Genomic DNA, 17,199 nt, shown 5'->3' on the forward strand with positions numbered 1-17,199 from the left:
CTCCTGCACCCAAGCAATCCTCCTGCCTCATCTTAGCCTCCTGGATAGTGAGGACTTCAGGTATGCCCCATCATGCCTACCTCTCAATTAAAAAAAAAAACATAATTTCATAAAGCTTAACTCCAACTGCATCCCTGTAAAGTGACAACCTTGCAATTACATATATATGAATCACACACACACACACACACACAGACCAGGCTGGCCTTGAACTCACAGAGATCCCTCTGCCTCTGCCTCCTAAGTGTTGGGATTAAATGTGTGCACCACCACCCTGAGGACTCCTTGTGAAGATTTTCATACGTAACAATGAGGACTGGGAAACTGAAGGTCTAAGATTACATACAACTTCTGTGAAATTAAATGGAGGCTAAACCTCTGGGTCTCAGGTTTGCAACATTTCTGTGAAAAGACAGCCAGTGAAGTGTGTCTTCCTGTATTCTATTTTTTCCGATCTGTGTTAGAATGTTCTAGACAGTGGTAATATATTATATGTTAGAGTCATGAATGTCTGTGGCTTGTATAAAATCACCAACATTGTATAAAATCTGTAACATTGCTGACCCAGCCTGCCAATGCCCTCAAGGTCCACACGCCCTGCCAGAGGGGGAGGCAGAGGCAGCCATCTCCCTTTCTGCCGGGCACAGGCTCTCCTAACCTCCAGATCTTCTCATGAGATATTCCGAGACAGAATCTTCGTAAGTTGCCTAGGCTGGCCTCCAATTCATGATTCCCCTGCCTCAGCCTTCCGAGTGCTGGGGTTATAGGTGTGTGTGCCACCCATCCCTGGCTTGGAACTCAAACTTCACAGTGGTGCTGCTGTTGGGTTGTGTATTTAGCAATTTCTTAGTTCCAGTTCTTGGGTCAGGTTAAGAGGACTCAGCCAGACTGCTGTTCCTTTGTGTCTGCTTCGTGAGCTAATGGGAGTGGGATTTCTGAGAGTGATGAAGGAAGTTAGGCTCGCTGGTGGAACTACAGACACCTAAGAGGATGACATGTGTCTGTCCATCTATCTGTTGGTCTTGGTCTATCTGTTGTTTTTTTGTTTGTTTGTTTGTTTGTTTTGTTTTAACAGGGTTTCTTTCTGTAGCCTGAACTGTCCTGGACTAGTTTTGTAGACACTGAACTGAACTCACGGTGACCCGCCTGCCTCTGCCTCCCTAAGTGCTGGGATGACAGGGGTGTGCCACCCAGTTCTATCTGTTCTATGGTTTTGCTTCTTTGTGGGTGTGCATGTGTGGGTGCATGTGGAAGTGAGTTCTCTCCTTCCACCATGTGGTTTTTGGGGATCAATCTCCGGTCATCAGGCCTAGCAGCAAGAGCCTTCACCTCCTGAGCTGTGATATGTATCTAAAACTTTGGTCTAGAGACTTGACGTCTGAGAAAAAGCTATGAAAGCATGTGTGCATGGAAATCCTCAGCGATGGATTTTTTTTTTTTCCTATAGCGCTGGGGATGGAACCCATGGCCTCACGCATGCTAGGTGTGCTGTCTACCACTGAGGCACAGCCAGGGATACTAAAAACATGCAAAGGTGCTCTCTGTAGTATTGCTGGTGACAGTCACATTTCCGAAGATGCCCTGAGAGGAACAGCATTAATAAGGATCCCGTGATGCTGTGGGGAACAGGGCAGTGCTCCATGTGTTTCACGGTGAATGGAGAAAAGCTAAGCAGAACAGTGCAGTGGACATCTGGGATTTCTGCACTGCCCCGCCCTGGCCTTCCTCTTCTGCTTGGAGAGAGGACTCCATCTTTGCTGGAGTCATGGTAAGCCCCGCCCTGGCCTTCCTCTTCTGCTTGGAGAGAGGACTCCATCTTTGCTGGAGTCATGGTAAGCCCCGCCCGTGCCTTCCTCTTCTGCTTGGAGAGAGGACTCCATCTTTGCTGGAGTCATGGTAAGCCCCGCCCGTGCCTTCCTCTTCTGCTTGGAGAAAGGACTCCATCTTTGCTGGAGTCATGGTAAGCCCCGCCCGTGCCTTCCTCTTCTGCTTGGAGAAAGGACTCCATCTTTGCTGGAGTCATGGTAAGCCCCGCCCTGGCCTTCCTCTTCTGCTTGGAGAAAGGACTCCATCTTTGCTGGAGTCATGGTAAGGATGGCATGTCACCCACTCAAGTTCTCGCTCTCCTGGGAACTGAGTCTGGTACAGAAATGATACATTAGCGAGGTGGGAGGAGGCACTGCCAGAGGAGCATAGCCCTTGCCTTCTACTTCAGGGAATGTGCTTTTCTGGCACGTCTCCTCACCATTCCTGCCTTGTTCCATCACCTCTGTTACCTGCTCTTCATCCTCCCAGTTAGCTCTGGGGCTGGAGAGATGGCTCAGTGGTTAAGAGCTTGCTGCTCTTGCCAAGGACCTGGGTTAGGTTTCTGGCACCCACATGATGGCTCACAATCTAGCTCTAGAGGGACACACTACCCTCTTCTGGCCTCTTACGCACAATGCAAAACATCCAGACACATAAAACAAAAATAAATAATTGTTGAAAAATGTCATCACCATGCTTATGCCAGCCAGAGTTTGTTCCTGTTGCAGATAATGTCACAAAGTTAAAGTCACACATAAGACACAGGGGGAAAATGTAGAATGATGTGTGCTAAATGAATGGTTGGCTGTCTTGGGGGTAGAAGCTGGATGATATGAAGTTAGGAGGGAAGGGCAATATTGATCAAAAGCCACAAACTTTTCATTATGCAAGATGAAGAATTTTTGGACCTCTGAAGGACAGCATGGTAACAATAGCTTGCCATGTTATGTCACAATGTTTGTCATGTTGTATTTGTAAGGATGGACAGAAATCTCGTCACACAAGCAGAGATATGGACTTGCACATACTGTATACACACATACACACTTGCACATAATGTATGCATATGCACAATCATACATGCACAACACACACGCATGTATACTTACACATAATGCATGTACATATACATGATACATGCATACGATAACTATGCACATAATGAATGTATATACATACACAAAGCCATGCATATACACATGTACACCATGCAAGCACACACAGGGAGACACAGGCACACACTGCATGCAATGCACAAACATACAAAGAGCAACCCTAGAGGGCTGATGGCTATGGTAATCAATTCAAATATGCTAACTTGACAATGCACACTATGCCAGAGCGTAGGGTTACATGCCCTCAGAATACCCAACTTCTACTCATAGTAAAAAAGAACTTTCAGATTACACTTCTTATTTTTTAGTGTTCTTGCTGCTTGTGTAACTAGAAAAATATAAACATTTTCATTAAAGCGTTTCTAGGGGAAAAAAAAAAACCTAAAAAAAAGAAAATGTGAACCTGTAAGAAAAATAGTCTTGTTTAGCTGGTTGTGTGTGTGTGTGTGTTTTGTATGTGTATCACCTGTGAGCTGTGCCCTTGGAGGTCAGCAGAGAGCACTGGGTTCCCTGGAACAGGAGTTACAGGTGGTTGTGAACCATGTGAGTGCTAGGAACTGAGCCTGGGTCCATTGCAAGTACAATGAATGATTTTAAATGCTGAGCCATCTCTTCATGAATATAGTTTTTTTTTAAAATCATGTTGGAGAGTAGTCACTTTCTATAACTTTTATTGATGATAACTGACCATTTGGCTTCAAAATTTTCCTAAAAATCTGCTATTGGAATCATAGTAATTGTCAGGTGAAAAAATATTTTATTTCTAACCAGCAATGGGGCTTTTTATTTTAATTTAAAAAATGTGTGTATGTGTATGTATGTACATGGCATGTGTCTGATGTGCATACATGTATGTGTGTGTGTGTGTCTGTGAATGTGAGTGCATGCCATGACATGCATGTATGTGGAGGTCAGGGTTCTCCTGTCTCTGTCTTCCTCCTTTCTGTATGAACCACAGGAGCACCAGGATTATAGGCATGTGTGCACTATGAGTCCAGCTTTCTGCGGGCCTGGGGCCCTGAACTAGGGTCCTCGCGTTTGCACAGTCATGAGGCACTCTTTATGGCACCTTCTCCTGTATTTAATTTTTGCTTTCTGACAGATTCAGAATATTCACTGCTTAGTTAATTTCTCTCTTGAAGCTTCTAGCTCGACCTAGATGTCTCCAAGTCTTTAGTCGTTAAGTAACTCGATTCTATCCCCATCTCTCCTCTCATTGGCTGCCAGGACCTGCTCTTGTTCCTTTTATTTCTTAAGTCAGGGTTTCGTGCGGCTCAGACCAACCCCAGATATCTCCTGAGTGCTGAGGTGAAGGTGTGACCCATCACACCCGTTTCTGTGCCGCTGGAGGTGGGACTCAGGGTTCTCTGTGTGCTAAGCAAACACTACCGGCTGAGCAGTCCAAGCCCCGTTTATTCTGTTTGAAATCATGATTCAGACCCAGCTGTCTTTTGGAACCTCCCACCACCATGTCGTCCGTTCCCCGCACTTGATCTCTTTGCTTCTAGTCTCTTCTCTCTAAACAGCTTTTCTCAAATATTTGTTGTCATTACTGCCCACGGAATGAACCTTTCTAGTTTTTGTCTCCTCTGTTTACTCATAGCCCTGACACATCACTACAGCTCCACTGTGTGTCTATCTATGGCCTGTGGCCCAGCAATGGTCCCCACATCATCACAGGATCTAGACGTATCTTCCCATCCCAGAACCCATTTTCATCCCCTTGGGGTAAGCTTGGACCTCACTAAGGACCCAGGCCCTAATCAGCCCCTGTGTCACTCCAAACCAGCCCCCTCCCTCTCAGCTCTCCTGTTTATCAGATCACTGTCCTGAGTGGAAATACCCATCAGTTTCTCCTTCCCAGAGCTCAAAACACAAACACAGAGCCTGGCTGGTCTAGAATGGCTGCTGGCGAGCAAATTCCAGTTTGCTTTGCTCTTTCTTCTAGTTGGAATGCTGCTGCGAGCACACCCAGCACTCAGCAGGCCGAGGCAGGAGGACTGACTGCAGGTCAGCTGGCCCACACAAGGAGAACTTGTCTCAGAAAAATGAATATTTTCTGCAACACTTGCTCCAATTCCTCTCCTGTTCATGGTGCCTGAAGTGGGTCTGTCCCTCTTGTACACAGGGGCTTTTTTGGAACCATGAATATTTTTACCATTGGCTCAGTGGCATGTCTTTTCATATTAATAATGATTTCCTGACAGACTGATGTGCCTTCTATAGCCTCCATCTTACTGAAGGCCAACGTGCCTACCTAGTCTCCCAAACTGGGCGACTGGCAGTTATTACTATAACTATTATTATTACTAAAGTTATTGTTATGATTGTGTGCGTATGTGTGTTTGTATGTGTGTGTGCGTAATCTCTGTCCACTTTATATTTTCAGACAGGGACTCTCACTGAACCTAGAGCTCCCTCCTTAGCCTAAACTGGATGGACAGCGAACCCCAATCATCCTCCTGTCCCTGCCTCCCCAGTGCAGGGATAACAGATGCCCACTGTTGCACCTGGAGTTTTACGTCAGTGCTGGGATCTAAACTTGGGTCCTTATGCTTGTATGGTAAGCACTTTAGTGACGGAGCTACCCTTTAGCTCCATCATCATTATTTTTGAGACCAGGCTAGCCTCAAACTTGTGATCCTGCCCTGCTCTCAAGACCAGAAATCACTCTGGACTCCTCTGTTTGAAAGCCCTGTAGGAAACTGGTAAGGATTAACAGTAGCTGACTTTAGGAATGTGCCTCTGATAGAACCTCCCCTTTCTGTGCTATAGACTCTGGGCTAGAACTCACAGAGGAAGCTTGTCTGCCTCCCTCCCTGCTCTTTGCCTCTCACTGGGGCAGCCTGGGTCTCACGCTGGTGCTTTAGCTCTTCAAAGCAAAGCTAGCTTTCGCCAGGTCAATCCCCTGCCTAGAAGCCTCTGATGGCTGCACTGCCTTCAGGGTCCAGCCTGAAGGCCTCACTTTAAACGAGGTCTTCAGCCTGCTCTGGCCAGCCCCCTTCCCCCTCATTCCCAGGCTGCCTTCCACGTAACCCAGATCTCTGGCTGCCTGAGAGTCTCCTCCAAGCCCATGTCTCCAAGTCTCAGCTCCGTGCCCCCATTAGTTGTATGTCTGTCACTGCCACCCAGGCAAGAGACTGACATTAGCCTGTTATGTCTGTTTCCCTTCTCAGGCCTTGGCAGTCAGGTGCTGCTTGGTAGCCCTGGTGTCTGCCTCAGACAGAGCCTGGCACAAAGGGGGCGTCCAATGACAAGTGTGATCATGGTGATGCGTCATTTAAGTGTCTCCCGTAGAGTCACAAAACTCAGGGCCCGGGCAGGCAGGCCTAAAGCGGAAGTTTTCCTCTCTGCTCTACCTCCCACTCTGGTTTGCATGGTAGTATGCACATGCGCCTCCATCCCAACAAAGCTTTTCGTCTATTTAAGGCTGATCTTTACACTGCAAACGGCTTTCTCTTATTGAAGGTAACTTTGCTCCCTGACACGTTTTGCATGTGACTCTGCCACTGTGCTAAGGGCTAAGGACATAGGAACGGAGGAGACGGACTCCCCCACCCCCCCAGTGCCCCTCGGAAGGCCTCAGTGCGACAGATAGATACCTCCCGAATGTTCTGCTGTTCCACCTCATGGCGCTTCATCATTATTTTCCGCTTGAAGAAGCGGCAGTTTCTGTCGTAGTACAGTCTCTGTTGAGTGAGCAGGTGGGCTTCCTCCTCGGCCTGCGTATGCTGCAGGTTTTCTTTATGCTTTGATATCCGCTCCTGCTTCTCCTTCTTGGGTGTGCTGTGGTCCTCATTCATTTCCTTAGAACAACAACACGAACACATCAAACTGCACGGCACCGAGGAACGGGATGAAGCCAGTGCCGATCTCAGCACAGAAAGGCTTTGCTGTGCACAGCCTCTGCCCACCGTCCCCTCCCCCATTTGTATTTTACCCAGTTACTTGAGTGTTAAGAGAGGGATATTTAAGAGAGAAGAGCTTGTCTTGCTCTGGCTTCTCACTCTCAGAGATCATTTATTCAGTCATCAACCAATGACTCTAAGCTCCAACCATGGGGCTAGTAGTTGGCAAGAAGAGATCATGCTGCCTTGACCCTCACGGGCCGGACAGTCCAGAATCAAAGACAGGCTTAAGAGCCACGGAAACGACTGTCAAACCTGCCGTCAAGGGAAGGCCTGGAGACCTCAAAGGGTATTGGTGGAAAGCATTTGGCCTCAAACCACTATGTCGACATTTGAAGAAACCGGTGAAGTTAACTAGGGGAAGAGAAGAGGAGAACTATTCTGATATTGCGAATGGACAGGGCAGCCCGTGAAACACTCTTAGTGTGGAATAATGTGGTCAAGGGGTAACAGGAGGCGACAGCCTGTAACATCCAACATGCCACAAGGCTGCGCAGGCCGATGGACACTGAAGCCTTGTAGACCTGGAGTTGGTGATGTTTTTACCCACTTCTGGGGTTGAACCCAGGGACTTGATTGAACTCAGACATGCTAAGCAAGAACTCTAGCAATGAGCTACATCCCTAGCACACCAATGATCTTCGGTCTGGGGCAGGGGCACTGCTCTCGGGAGTGTCACAGTGAGAAACCAGGATGCGGGCTGCAGTGTGGAGAACAGCACAGGGGCAGGGCTGTGTCTGTGGAGGCAGGTGGGAGTCTCGTGGGAAGGTCAAGGCAAGGGAACAGAGTGGCTTGGACCAGGGAGGAGGTGGAAGACTTCAAGAGAAGGGGGAGGTTTCAAAGTCAGGAAGAAGCACTGCAGATGTTACAAATTGGAACTCAGGGAAAAACAGATTCATGTTTCATTTGGGATCAGAGGGTGAGGGAGTCACACAAGAGAACTCTCCCCTCTGGCTTCCTGGAACACATGGGCAGTGTGACGAGGGATGCAAACTGGAACAGTTGGGATGGTGGTCTGTGGAGAGGGTGAGAGACTGCTTCTGAAGAGAATACAGCGCTCTCCCTCACCTTCCTTCATACCATCTAGCTTGACCCATATTTGGCCAACTCTCACATACCTGAAACGATCTGCTTTTCTTAATGTTTGTCACAAACCACCACTATTTAGATTCGTTTTTGTCCTTAGTCAAGAGATGCTTGTAAATCAGAGTACTTGGCTGATGCATCTTTTTATGCCATGATGCTGTGCCTAGGTTCAGCATGAGCCTTGAGTCTGCATGTTTAGATTCAAATATGACCATAAGAAGTTACTCTAAGGTCAAGCCTGGATTATTAACGCCCTTCCATACCCCTGTGATTGGCCCCTGGTGACATTCTAGAGGCTATCCGAACACTTAGTAAGTGGCTGAAGCCACCTCTAGTTGGCTTGGGGCCTGCTTTTCTCCAAGAAAAGGCCCAAACCTTCTATGCTGTCTAAGCATGATGAGCCAATCATAACCTGTGGGATTGGGTTGGGAGTGGGGCAGAACTCTGGAGTGGGTGTTTTGTGGAGAATCTTCTAAAGCTATTTGTTGACACCCAATATCTTGGTGTTACAAATACCCAAGATGGCAGCCATGCTTCTAAAGGATGACCTCCAGATTGGGAATGAACACAAAGACTTTATAAAAGGAGGAGGTATTTGGAATTGAGGAAAATTGCAAAATATCCTATTGGGAAAAAAAAAAATCAAAGCAATCTCCAAGATCCAGCAATATCCTGTCGACTAAAAAAAAAAAAAAAAAGCCCTGAAGAGAACACAGACCTTTTTCTTTACTAGGCTATTGCTCTCTAATTCTCAGAACTTAGAGAGCCAGAGACCCTTGGCACTCAGGTAGCATGGATGAGCGGCACCAGTGTCTTACCTGGCAGGGCCTGATAGCCTACTGCTGGATATACCTGGATACCTGACCTGACCACTCACAGGTTCTTCACTAGGCCCTGTGTTATCCACCAGCCAATCAGCTCATGAGCATATGACTTCACTAGGGCAATGCCCAAGACTGCACTTTATTAAACCTTAATACACCTAGGAAGCCTTCAGATAAGGAATCCTAAACCTCATGAAGAGGGAAGAATGCGGAAGCATGGGAAATTCACCTGTCAATACTGGAAAAAGGAGAATGAAGAAAGCTAAGCTCTCAGATAAAAGTGCAGTTCCTCTGGGGACTCTCTTAAGTCCATCTGCACTCTTCAACCAAACATTCTAGAATCATCTCTTCACGAAGCAGATAGACTCAGATACCATACATAGTCTTGGGCAACGGCAGACATGGTCTCCGCTTTTGTGGTTCTGAGCAGCTAAGCAAGTACCGTGAATAGTTATTAAACACTCTGCTTTCATGAAACGAAAGACATGTATCTTGGCCAAGGAGGTTAGGAAAGGCTTCCCTGGGGAAGTAATGTTTAAGATAAGATTTCAGTAAATCAATCTTAACTCTTACAAGGAGGCGAATGAACTGTGCAGAACTGGGGTAAAGAAGCACCATGTGCAAAGGCTTGGGGGAGGGGGAGCTTGTCATATTTGTGGAACTGAGAGGCATCACTGCAGACGCAGCAGCTGTGAGAAGGCTTGGGGTGGGGAGGCAGGGGGGTGAGGGGAAGCTGGTGGTGGACCACGTGGGGTCTTTAGACAGTCAATCTTCTCTGAGAACAATGGGAGGATGGTGGCCTTTACAAGGCTGAAATGGTACAGTGGGTTTCAAAATGGTTTAAAACTATGTCTTCAGCTGAGGTGTGGAGAACAGGCTGGAGAAATCAGAACTTAGATCGAGGTTCCTGAAATGCAGCCCACGGCTCAGCGACATAGACATCCCACGGGACCCAGGCCCAGTGAAGATGGCAGGATGGAGGGGTGTTTAGCTCCCCGCTTTTAATAAGCTTTCCAACAACTCTAACGGAAAGTCAGAACTGCCGGATTCAGATGCTGATCGCACTGTGAAATGGGCCATTTCAAGCTCTGAGCCAATTCAACGTGCCACAGGTGACCTGGGGTTGGGGGGTGGGGCATGGGTGTGGGCATGGGTGTTTTTACCTCTTTTATTTTTTCCTTACAAATCTTGTACTGCTTCTTCTGACTGTCTAAGAAAGTTGTCAAATCCTTCTTCTGCTGGGCCAGGATCTGCTGCTGGAACTTCTTCTCATCCGCTGCGGCTACCTTCGCCTGAGAGGACGACAGAGGTGTCCAAGGTCAGCCTGAGCTTTGCTCGGGACTCAGTTGTCCATGAGTGCCAAAAAATGTCATGCCTGGACACAGAATGAAGGAGATCTGAAGATCTACCTTCTGTGGTCCTTCTGCATCTTAAATGACAGGGGTAATATGAAGGTGGACCAGAAATGTGTCGGTGTGTGCGCATGCACATATGTGTGTGGGTGAATGTGGGTGCCAGAGGTCAGTCTCAGGTGTTGTTCTTCGGGGGATACCCACCCCGAATTGTTTATGTGTGTGCGTGCGTGTGTGTGTGTGTGTGTGTGTGTGTGTCTGTGTGAATGTGTGAATGTGCTGCATTGCATGGGGAAGAGGAGATGCTTGTGCCTGTGTGTGCAGACTCTTGGAGGTCAGAGGGGCACATTGGCTGCCCTGCTCTCTCTACCTTACTTGTTTGAGACAGTGTCTCTCTCTGAATCTCAAACTAGTGTGTAGCAAGCCCTGGTGATCTCCTTGTCTCCCTCCCCACAGCACTGCAGTTAGAGGTGTGCATAAAAGCATGCCCATGGAGGGCACTGGGGCTTGAACTCAGGTCCTCATGCATGTATGGTAACTGCTCTTATTTACTGAGCTACCATTCTCCCTGACCTCCACCCCTATCCATCACTTTGTTTTTGGAGACAAGGTCTCCCATTGGCCTGAGATTCACTACCCATTAGGCTAAGCCAGCTAGCCAGAGAGCCCCAGAAATCCCATCTCCACCTTTTCAGTGATAGTGTTATAGGTATGTGCCTCCATGCCTGGCCCACGATTCCCTTCTAATATTAAACATTTGATAGTAATAGAGGCAGTATCTTGAATCTTTGTCTTATAATTTTCTCTCTTTCTCTCTCTCTCTCTCTTTTTTTTTGCCTGACAGGGTATGATGATAAAAGCCAGGAAGGCCTTGAACTTAGATTAGAATCCTCCTGCCCAAGCACTCAAATCCCTGAGATTGCAGGTGCATGCCAAACACAGAGAGAGAATGCTTTCCAAATTAGTTTATAGGGCTTGAGAGTGAATCTCAGGTGAGCATGCAAGGAGGCCCTGGCTCCATCCCCAGCACTGCCAAGAAATTAACTGAAATAATTAAATTGGTTAAGGACATGGATGAGGAAGAGACCCTTCCTCAGAAAATCCAAATCAAAGACAGATTAAATCTTCACTGTGGCCAGTGGCTGGTGTAGCAGCCACAGCAGGAATGGCCCTTAGCAAAGGGGCTATGTGAGGAGAACTGGCTGTGGCAGGCACAGGACAGATATGCTCTGTGCATAGTCCCTGAAGAAAGTGGCATACTGCTTCCCTTCACTGGTTCTAAGGCCACCGTGGAGGGAGCCATTCTCTCAACTGAAGTCACCTGCTAATTTTGCCTTCCATGGTAGTAATTTCAGGCAGGACCCCAATCCAGAAACAGTGCTCCCCCTCTACTCCCTCTCCCTGCTGACTGCCACTGGCTGAGGCAGGCTAGCGGTGGCAGCATCCGAGGGTGGGCCCCCTCCCACAGCCCGTTTACTGACCTCCTTTTCTATGGTAGCCACTTGCTTCTTGGCCAGCTTCTCCAGCTCGATGGACGAGTTGTTGGCATGCGTCTCCACCTCCTTCTGGAGCTTGAGGCGGTGCTCATCCATCTCTGCCTTCAGCTTGTTCTCCAGGGCGATCAGCTGCTTCTGGTGCTGGCGCCGCATCCGCTTATAACCTGACATCTGTTCCCGCAACTCGTTCTCCTGCTCATGCTCATGGATCTGCCGTGTAACCTGAGGCAGGTGGGGGCACAGAGCTTGGGTCACCATGTGGAACAGAGGTGGCCTTTCAAGGCAGAGCAGAGAGTGCCCCCGTGACATTGGCATCCTCGCCAGCCTGTGGCTTCCAAGCCTCCAGATGCTGACCTGGAGGGGGTCTCTGCCGGACAGTGTCAGCCTCAAAAACATCTCATTTGCTTAGCTCTTTTATTCTCATGAGGTAGGTGCTACTGCTCTCATTTAATAAAGAAATGGAGATTTGAGGGAGGTCATTCATATATTTTTAACAGTCATTCAGATCATATATATCACACACATACACACACACATACACACACACACACACATACACACACACACAGAATTTTTAAGCCCTTTGCCCCATCCCTAAAAGAGCTGCCAACAAATTACAATATTTTTTTCCTAAAAAGGAGAAAGTGTTTCTGAGTTTCGCAGGACCGCTTGTCCTTAATTCCCTTTCAATTCAATGTCCAGCAGGCCCAAAGCTGCCAGGGGAACTGCAGCCTGTTACCTCCTGTCTCCTCTTTTGATCCTTTGGGGATTTTCCAGCCTCCTCCGCTGGCTTCTCGACCTTCCCTTGGAGTTGTCAATCACTTCCTTCTCCTCTCCCCTATTTTAGAAAAGCCCTTGGCTTTCAGCATCGCTGCACGGTCTGGTGACTCCCCTGGAGAATGAGCCCCACCCCCCACTGCACCCCCAGAACAAGTTTTCTTGGAAAATCCCACACTGCTATTAATGTTCTACACTGTTTTCATTTTGTGGGTCAAACTGTGTTTCACAGATGGTGCGGTTTGTGCGTCTGCTCTTGTCAGAAGGGTGTCCCTGCACTCTTCACTGGGTCCTTACTACAGAGCAGTGGTTCTCAACCTGTGGGTCATGACCCCATGGAGGAAGCATATCAGATATCCTGCATATCAGACATTTACAGTACAATTCATAACAGTAGCAAAATTGCAGTTATAAAGTAGCAACAAGATAATTTTATGGTTGGGGTCACCACAGCGTGAGGGACTGTACTAAGGGGTCTCTGTGGTAGGAAGGTGGAGAACCACTGTTGTAGAGGAAGGGCTGTCCTGGGATGGACTTCACTCCTTCCTAGCTGAGAGCACTTGTGTTTCATATGCATGCCTCACTTGCCTCACTTGGAAGGACGGCCCTCTCTAGGACTGAGAGCAGAGGGTATTTTAAGACTGACCGACAAAGAACATCACCCTAAAGCCCTCTAGTACTCTGAAAAATGAGTGGTGTGTTTTGTTCCTATAGTCCTGAGTGATCTCTCTCGCTCTCTTTCTTATATTTTGGGCACTGGAAAAGAAACCAAAGGTTTCCAGTGCTAGCCTGCCCTTTAGGCAGGCTGGTCTGAAACCCTGCACCCTTCTGTTCTGGTCTTCCACATCCTGGGACGACAGCTTTGCCTCTACCACGCCTGGGTCTATATGGGCTGTGTCTGCTCCTCACCCCTATCTGCTACCTCCCCACCCCCACTCCTGTAAGCTTCCCAGCCCAGTGCTGGAGTGGAACACTAGCTGACTTCTCTACCACTGAGGTAAATTCCCAGACATTATTATTATTATTATTATTATTATTATTTTGAGGTTAGGGTGTCCCTATGTAGCCCAGGGAACCTTGACCTTCATAGCAAGCCTCCTGCCTCTGTCTCTCAAGTGCTGGCATTACAAGCCTATCTTAATAACCTACTTCCATTATTGTTTTCTTAAATGATCTTGGTAGAGGAAAACAAAGGCTATGTGTGTAAGTTTCAATCCCAAATGCTCATATCACACACAAGGACAACTTTAAGAAAGAAAACTAAACAAAACAATTCTGGTCAACAGAGAACATACAGGCCCTTTTAAATTTGGATTTTTTTTTCCCCACACACAAATATGACACTACAGTGGCTGTTTCCAGGATGACATGTTTTATCCAGATACTTTTTATTTTAGTATTTGCTTTTGTGTGTGTGAGACAGTGGGTGTCTTTCTCTATTGCTCTCCACCTTAGTTTTTGAGGGAGTCTGGAGCTCACCATTTCAGCCAGGCTGGCTCCCCAGCAAGCCCTGGGGATCTTCCAGTGTCCACCTCTCCAGTGTGCCGAGATCACAGGCGCACACTACAGTGCCTGGCTTTCACATGGTGCTGGGATCTGAGCTCAGCAGCAGGCACTGAACCCACTGAGTCATCTCCTCATCTCTCCGGAATTCCCTCTTTAATGATATTCCCAGAGGGAGGCAGGGCTTACTCTAATGCCACCACGATGCATCCAAACTGCACACATGCTGGCCCATGGCTGATATGATGCTCTGAGATGATTACCTTATGCCAGGCCTAATCCTGGACCGGGAGGGAGGCAAGGGGCATTTCCTGTATTACCTAGGGGTGGGTCCCTGCAAACCCACTGCCTGTCTTTTCACACCTGGGTCAAATGTGTGACAAAGACAATTGATGGAGCCCAGCATGCTCTCCTTGTACCGGGCCATCTTCCAGGAGGGCAGCTTTGCTTTTGGATGCTTCCCACAGTCAGGATAATCACCTTTTCAGACTCCAAACACAACCTTCCATTTGTCACCACCAAACTTTCTGAGTTTCAGATTGTCTTCCTGGGCACATACAGAGATTTTTTTCTCCCCCAGAGGCACGGTTTCTGTGTGTAGCCTTGGCTGTCCTGGACTCACTTTGTAAACCAGGCTGGCCTCCAACTCACAGAGATCTGCCTGCCTCTGCCTCCCTGAGTGCTGGGATCACAGTCGTGCACAACTGTGATCCCAGCTTGAGACTTTTTGGTTTGGTTTGTTTGTTGGTTTCTTTGTTTTGACACAGGATCTTGCTACATAGCTCAGGGTGACCTGCAATTCCCAAGTGGTAGGTTAGCAGGTGTGAGCTACCAAGAGATGCTAAGTTTTATCCTTCCATGCTCAAGGTAGACAGACAAGCTTAAACTAAAGTATGAGCAGTGGACTCACGTGTGAAAGTTAACATGAAATATATTAATTTTGTTAATTACATTGTGAATCTTATTTCACATTTACGCAATTTGTCTGAAGATACGCTGCCTGGTCAGCAGAATTTTGAATAGCTAATGATTTCATGTACTTTATCCGTACTTTGTAATATATGTCCATGTGTGTGGTGGATGATTTGTCAGTGTGGGTGTGTACACACGCCGGTGTATGCACCTGCCTGTCCCAGTGTGGAGACTGGAGGGGAGGCTCACACCAGCTATCTCTCCTGGATCTCCAGCTACCTTTAGTTTCCGAGACAGGGTCTCTCAGTGAACCACGGCTCATCAGCTCTGCCAACTGGGATGGTCAAAGAGCTTCATGGATCTGCCGGTCTTTACTGCACCCCCTCCACCCCCACATACCCAACACATACCCCCCCCCCGTGTTGAGGTTACAGACACATACCACCAAACCTGGCTTTTTACATGGATTCTGGGGATTTGAACTCAGGTCCTCATGATTGTAAAGCAGATACTTTGTGGACTGAGCCATATCTCCAGCCTGGAGACAGGGCCTCACAGTGTTGTCCACACTGGCCTGGGACTCACTATGTATGTAGCCTCATCTGGCCTCAAGCTTGTCACATTCCTGCCCCAGCTTCTCAGGTACCAGGCTCAGGGGTGTCATTGCACTTCTGGCCCTGGGGCCTCACCATGAAGCCCTGGCTGAGCCGGAACTCACTATGTAGCTCAGGCTGGTCTAACCGGAGTGATCAGGCTGCCTCTGCTTCTAGAGTGCTGGGATTAAAGGCGTGCACCACCGCATGCTGTCCAATTCTGGGGGTCAGAACCAAGAGCTCACAGTTCTGGATCTTCCTTGGGGAATCCATTATCGAGGCAGAATGACTGTTTTCTGTTATAAAGATATCAAAGGAAGTCCCCCTCCCCCCAGCCAAAAAAAAAGGTCAGAGCTGGAGAGAACGGTAAGACTGACTTACAAATTGAGTTGAGTGTGAAGCTGCAAAGAACTATAGGAATGTGGTGACTACAGTTCTACAAGGGACGTCTCAATGATGCCAAACATGAGTGGGCAATGCCACAGCGCCACATCCATGCGCTGCTGTGGAAAAACATTCATTCTGTCCCAATTATACCTTTGACCCTGGGCAAAAACTTGACCTCTTGAAGCCTTTTGATGCCTTCCCAGGGAAAGGGTAATGGGCCTAGTTTTCCTCAGTATGGTGCACTGGGTAAGGTGGCTGACAGGCCTCTGACTCAAGGGAAAACAAATGACCTGTTGGTCTCCTACCTTCTCCTGCCAGCCCTGGAGGGATGGCTCCCCTATGCCCCTGCTTCTAGTGGTGCAGGTCTGAGTCTCAAAAAGTGGACAGGAAAGAAAGGGCTTTATTTCATTTTTATTTTTGCTTTTAGACAGAGTCCCACCATAGAGCCCTGGCTGGCTAAGAATTAACCATATAGACCAGGAGGGTCTGGAACGCATGGAGATCTGTCTGCCTCTGCCTCCTGAGTGCTGGGATTACAAGTGTGCTCCACCAAGCCTGATGAGAGAGCACACTTAACAATGCAATTGCCCACTGGCAGCTTGTGGGTTTTAAGGGGAAATGTGACAGAACACAGGCTTAGCATGAATGAGGCCCTGGCTTCTGTACTCAGCACCCCACCACACACACACACACACACACACACACACACACACACTCACTAAAAAAGGATTAAGTATATTCCCCCTGAGTCCTGTCCTCCGGCATGTTCTCTAGACTGAGCTATACTCCCTGTCCACATATAATTTCTTAGTCAGAGTTACTGCCCATCTCACATACCTAGAATACATACACTGTAATGAATAAATATCAGCTAATGAGCCTGAATCACCTTTTAAAGGAAGTTCACAGTTGTTCAAGGCTACCCTGTTTAATCCTGGGAAGACCTGGTTCTGAAGCCTACCATGTGCAAGCATGAAGGCTGACATGCAGCCTACTGAACAACAGGCTCTTGAGTGATCCAAGTGCATGAACAGGATTAACTCTTCCTAAGGCGCAAAGCAGTGCATTTGGTGGAGGTGGTCACCTCAGAGCCGAACGTCAATAAACTGCCAGCAAGTTCTCAGAGAGAACATGGTAAGACTCACGTTGGCCGAAGAGACCTGACTCGACACCCTTCAGAACACCAAGGGAAAAGGTGTTGTAAGTTCTTCAATAACAGTCATGAGAGATACCAGGAGATTTCTGTCATCTGTCTCTCTCCCCCTGCCCCTGTCTCTTTCTCCCCCCCACCAAAAAAAAAAAAAAAAATTCAGAGTAACTGACATATACACTTTTTTAAAGAGAGCTAGGATCTCATTCTGTAGCCCAAGCTGACCTTGAACTTGAGCTCTTCATGACTCTGCTTCCCATGTGGTGGCATCACAGGTGTGCACTACCACA

General features: G+C 47.9%; 1 protein-coding gene across 3 annotated transcripts in view; it reads right to left on the minus strand.

The window, feature by feature from the left end:
• Positions 1-17,199, minus strand: part of Taok3 (TAO kinase 3) — a 168,161-nt gene that overhangs the window by 15,084 nt on the left and 135,878 nt on the right. For all 3 annotated transcript variants that reach the window (XM_060382536.1, XM_060382534.1, XM_060382535.1), the window contains 3 exons: positions 11,573-11,809; positions 9,903-10,031; positions 6,524-6,727 (listed from right to left, as the gene is read on the minus strand). In XM_060382536.1, coding sequence (XP_060238519.1) covers positions 6,524-6,727; positions 9,903-10,031; positions 11,573-11,809 — 570 coding nt within the window. The remainder of the gene's footprint in view (positions 1-6,523; positions 6,728-9,902; positions 10,032-11,572; positions 11,810-17,199) is intronic.

The sequence above is a fragment of the Meriones unguiculatus genome, chromosome 4 (assembly GCF_030254825.1).
Source record: "Meriones unguiculatus strain TT.TT164.6M chromosome 4, Bangor_MerUng_6.1, whole genome shotgun sequence".
NCBI classification, from domain to species: Eukaryota; Metazoa; Chordata; class Mammalia; order Rodentia; family Muridae; genus Meriones; species Meriones unguiculatus.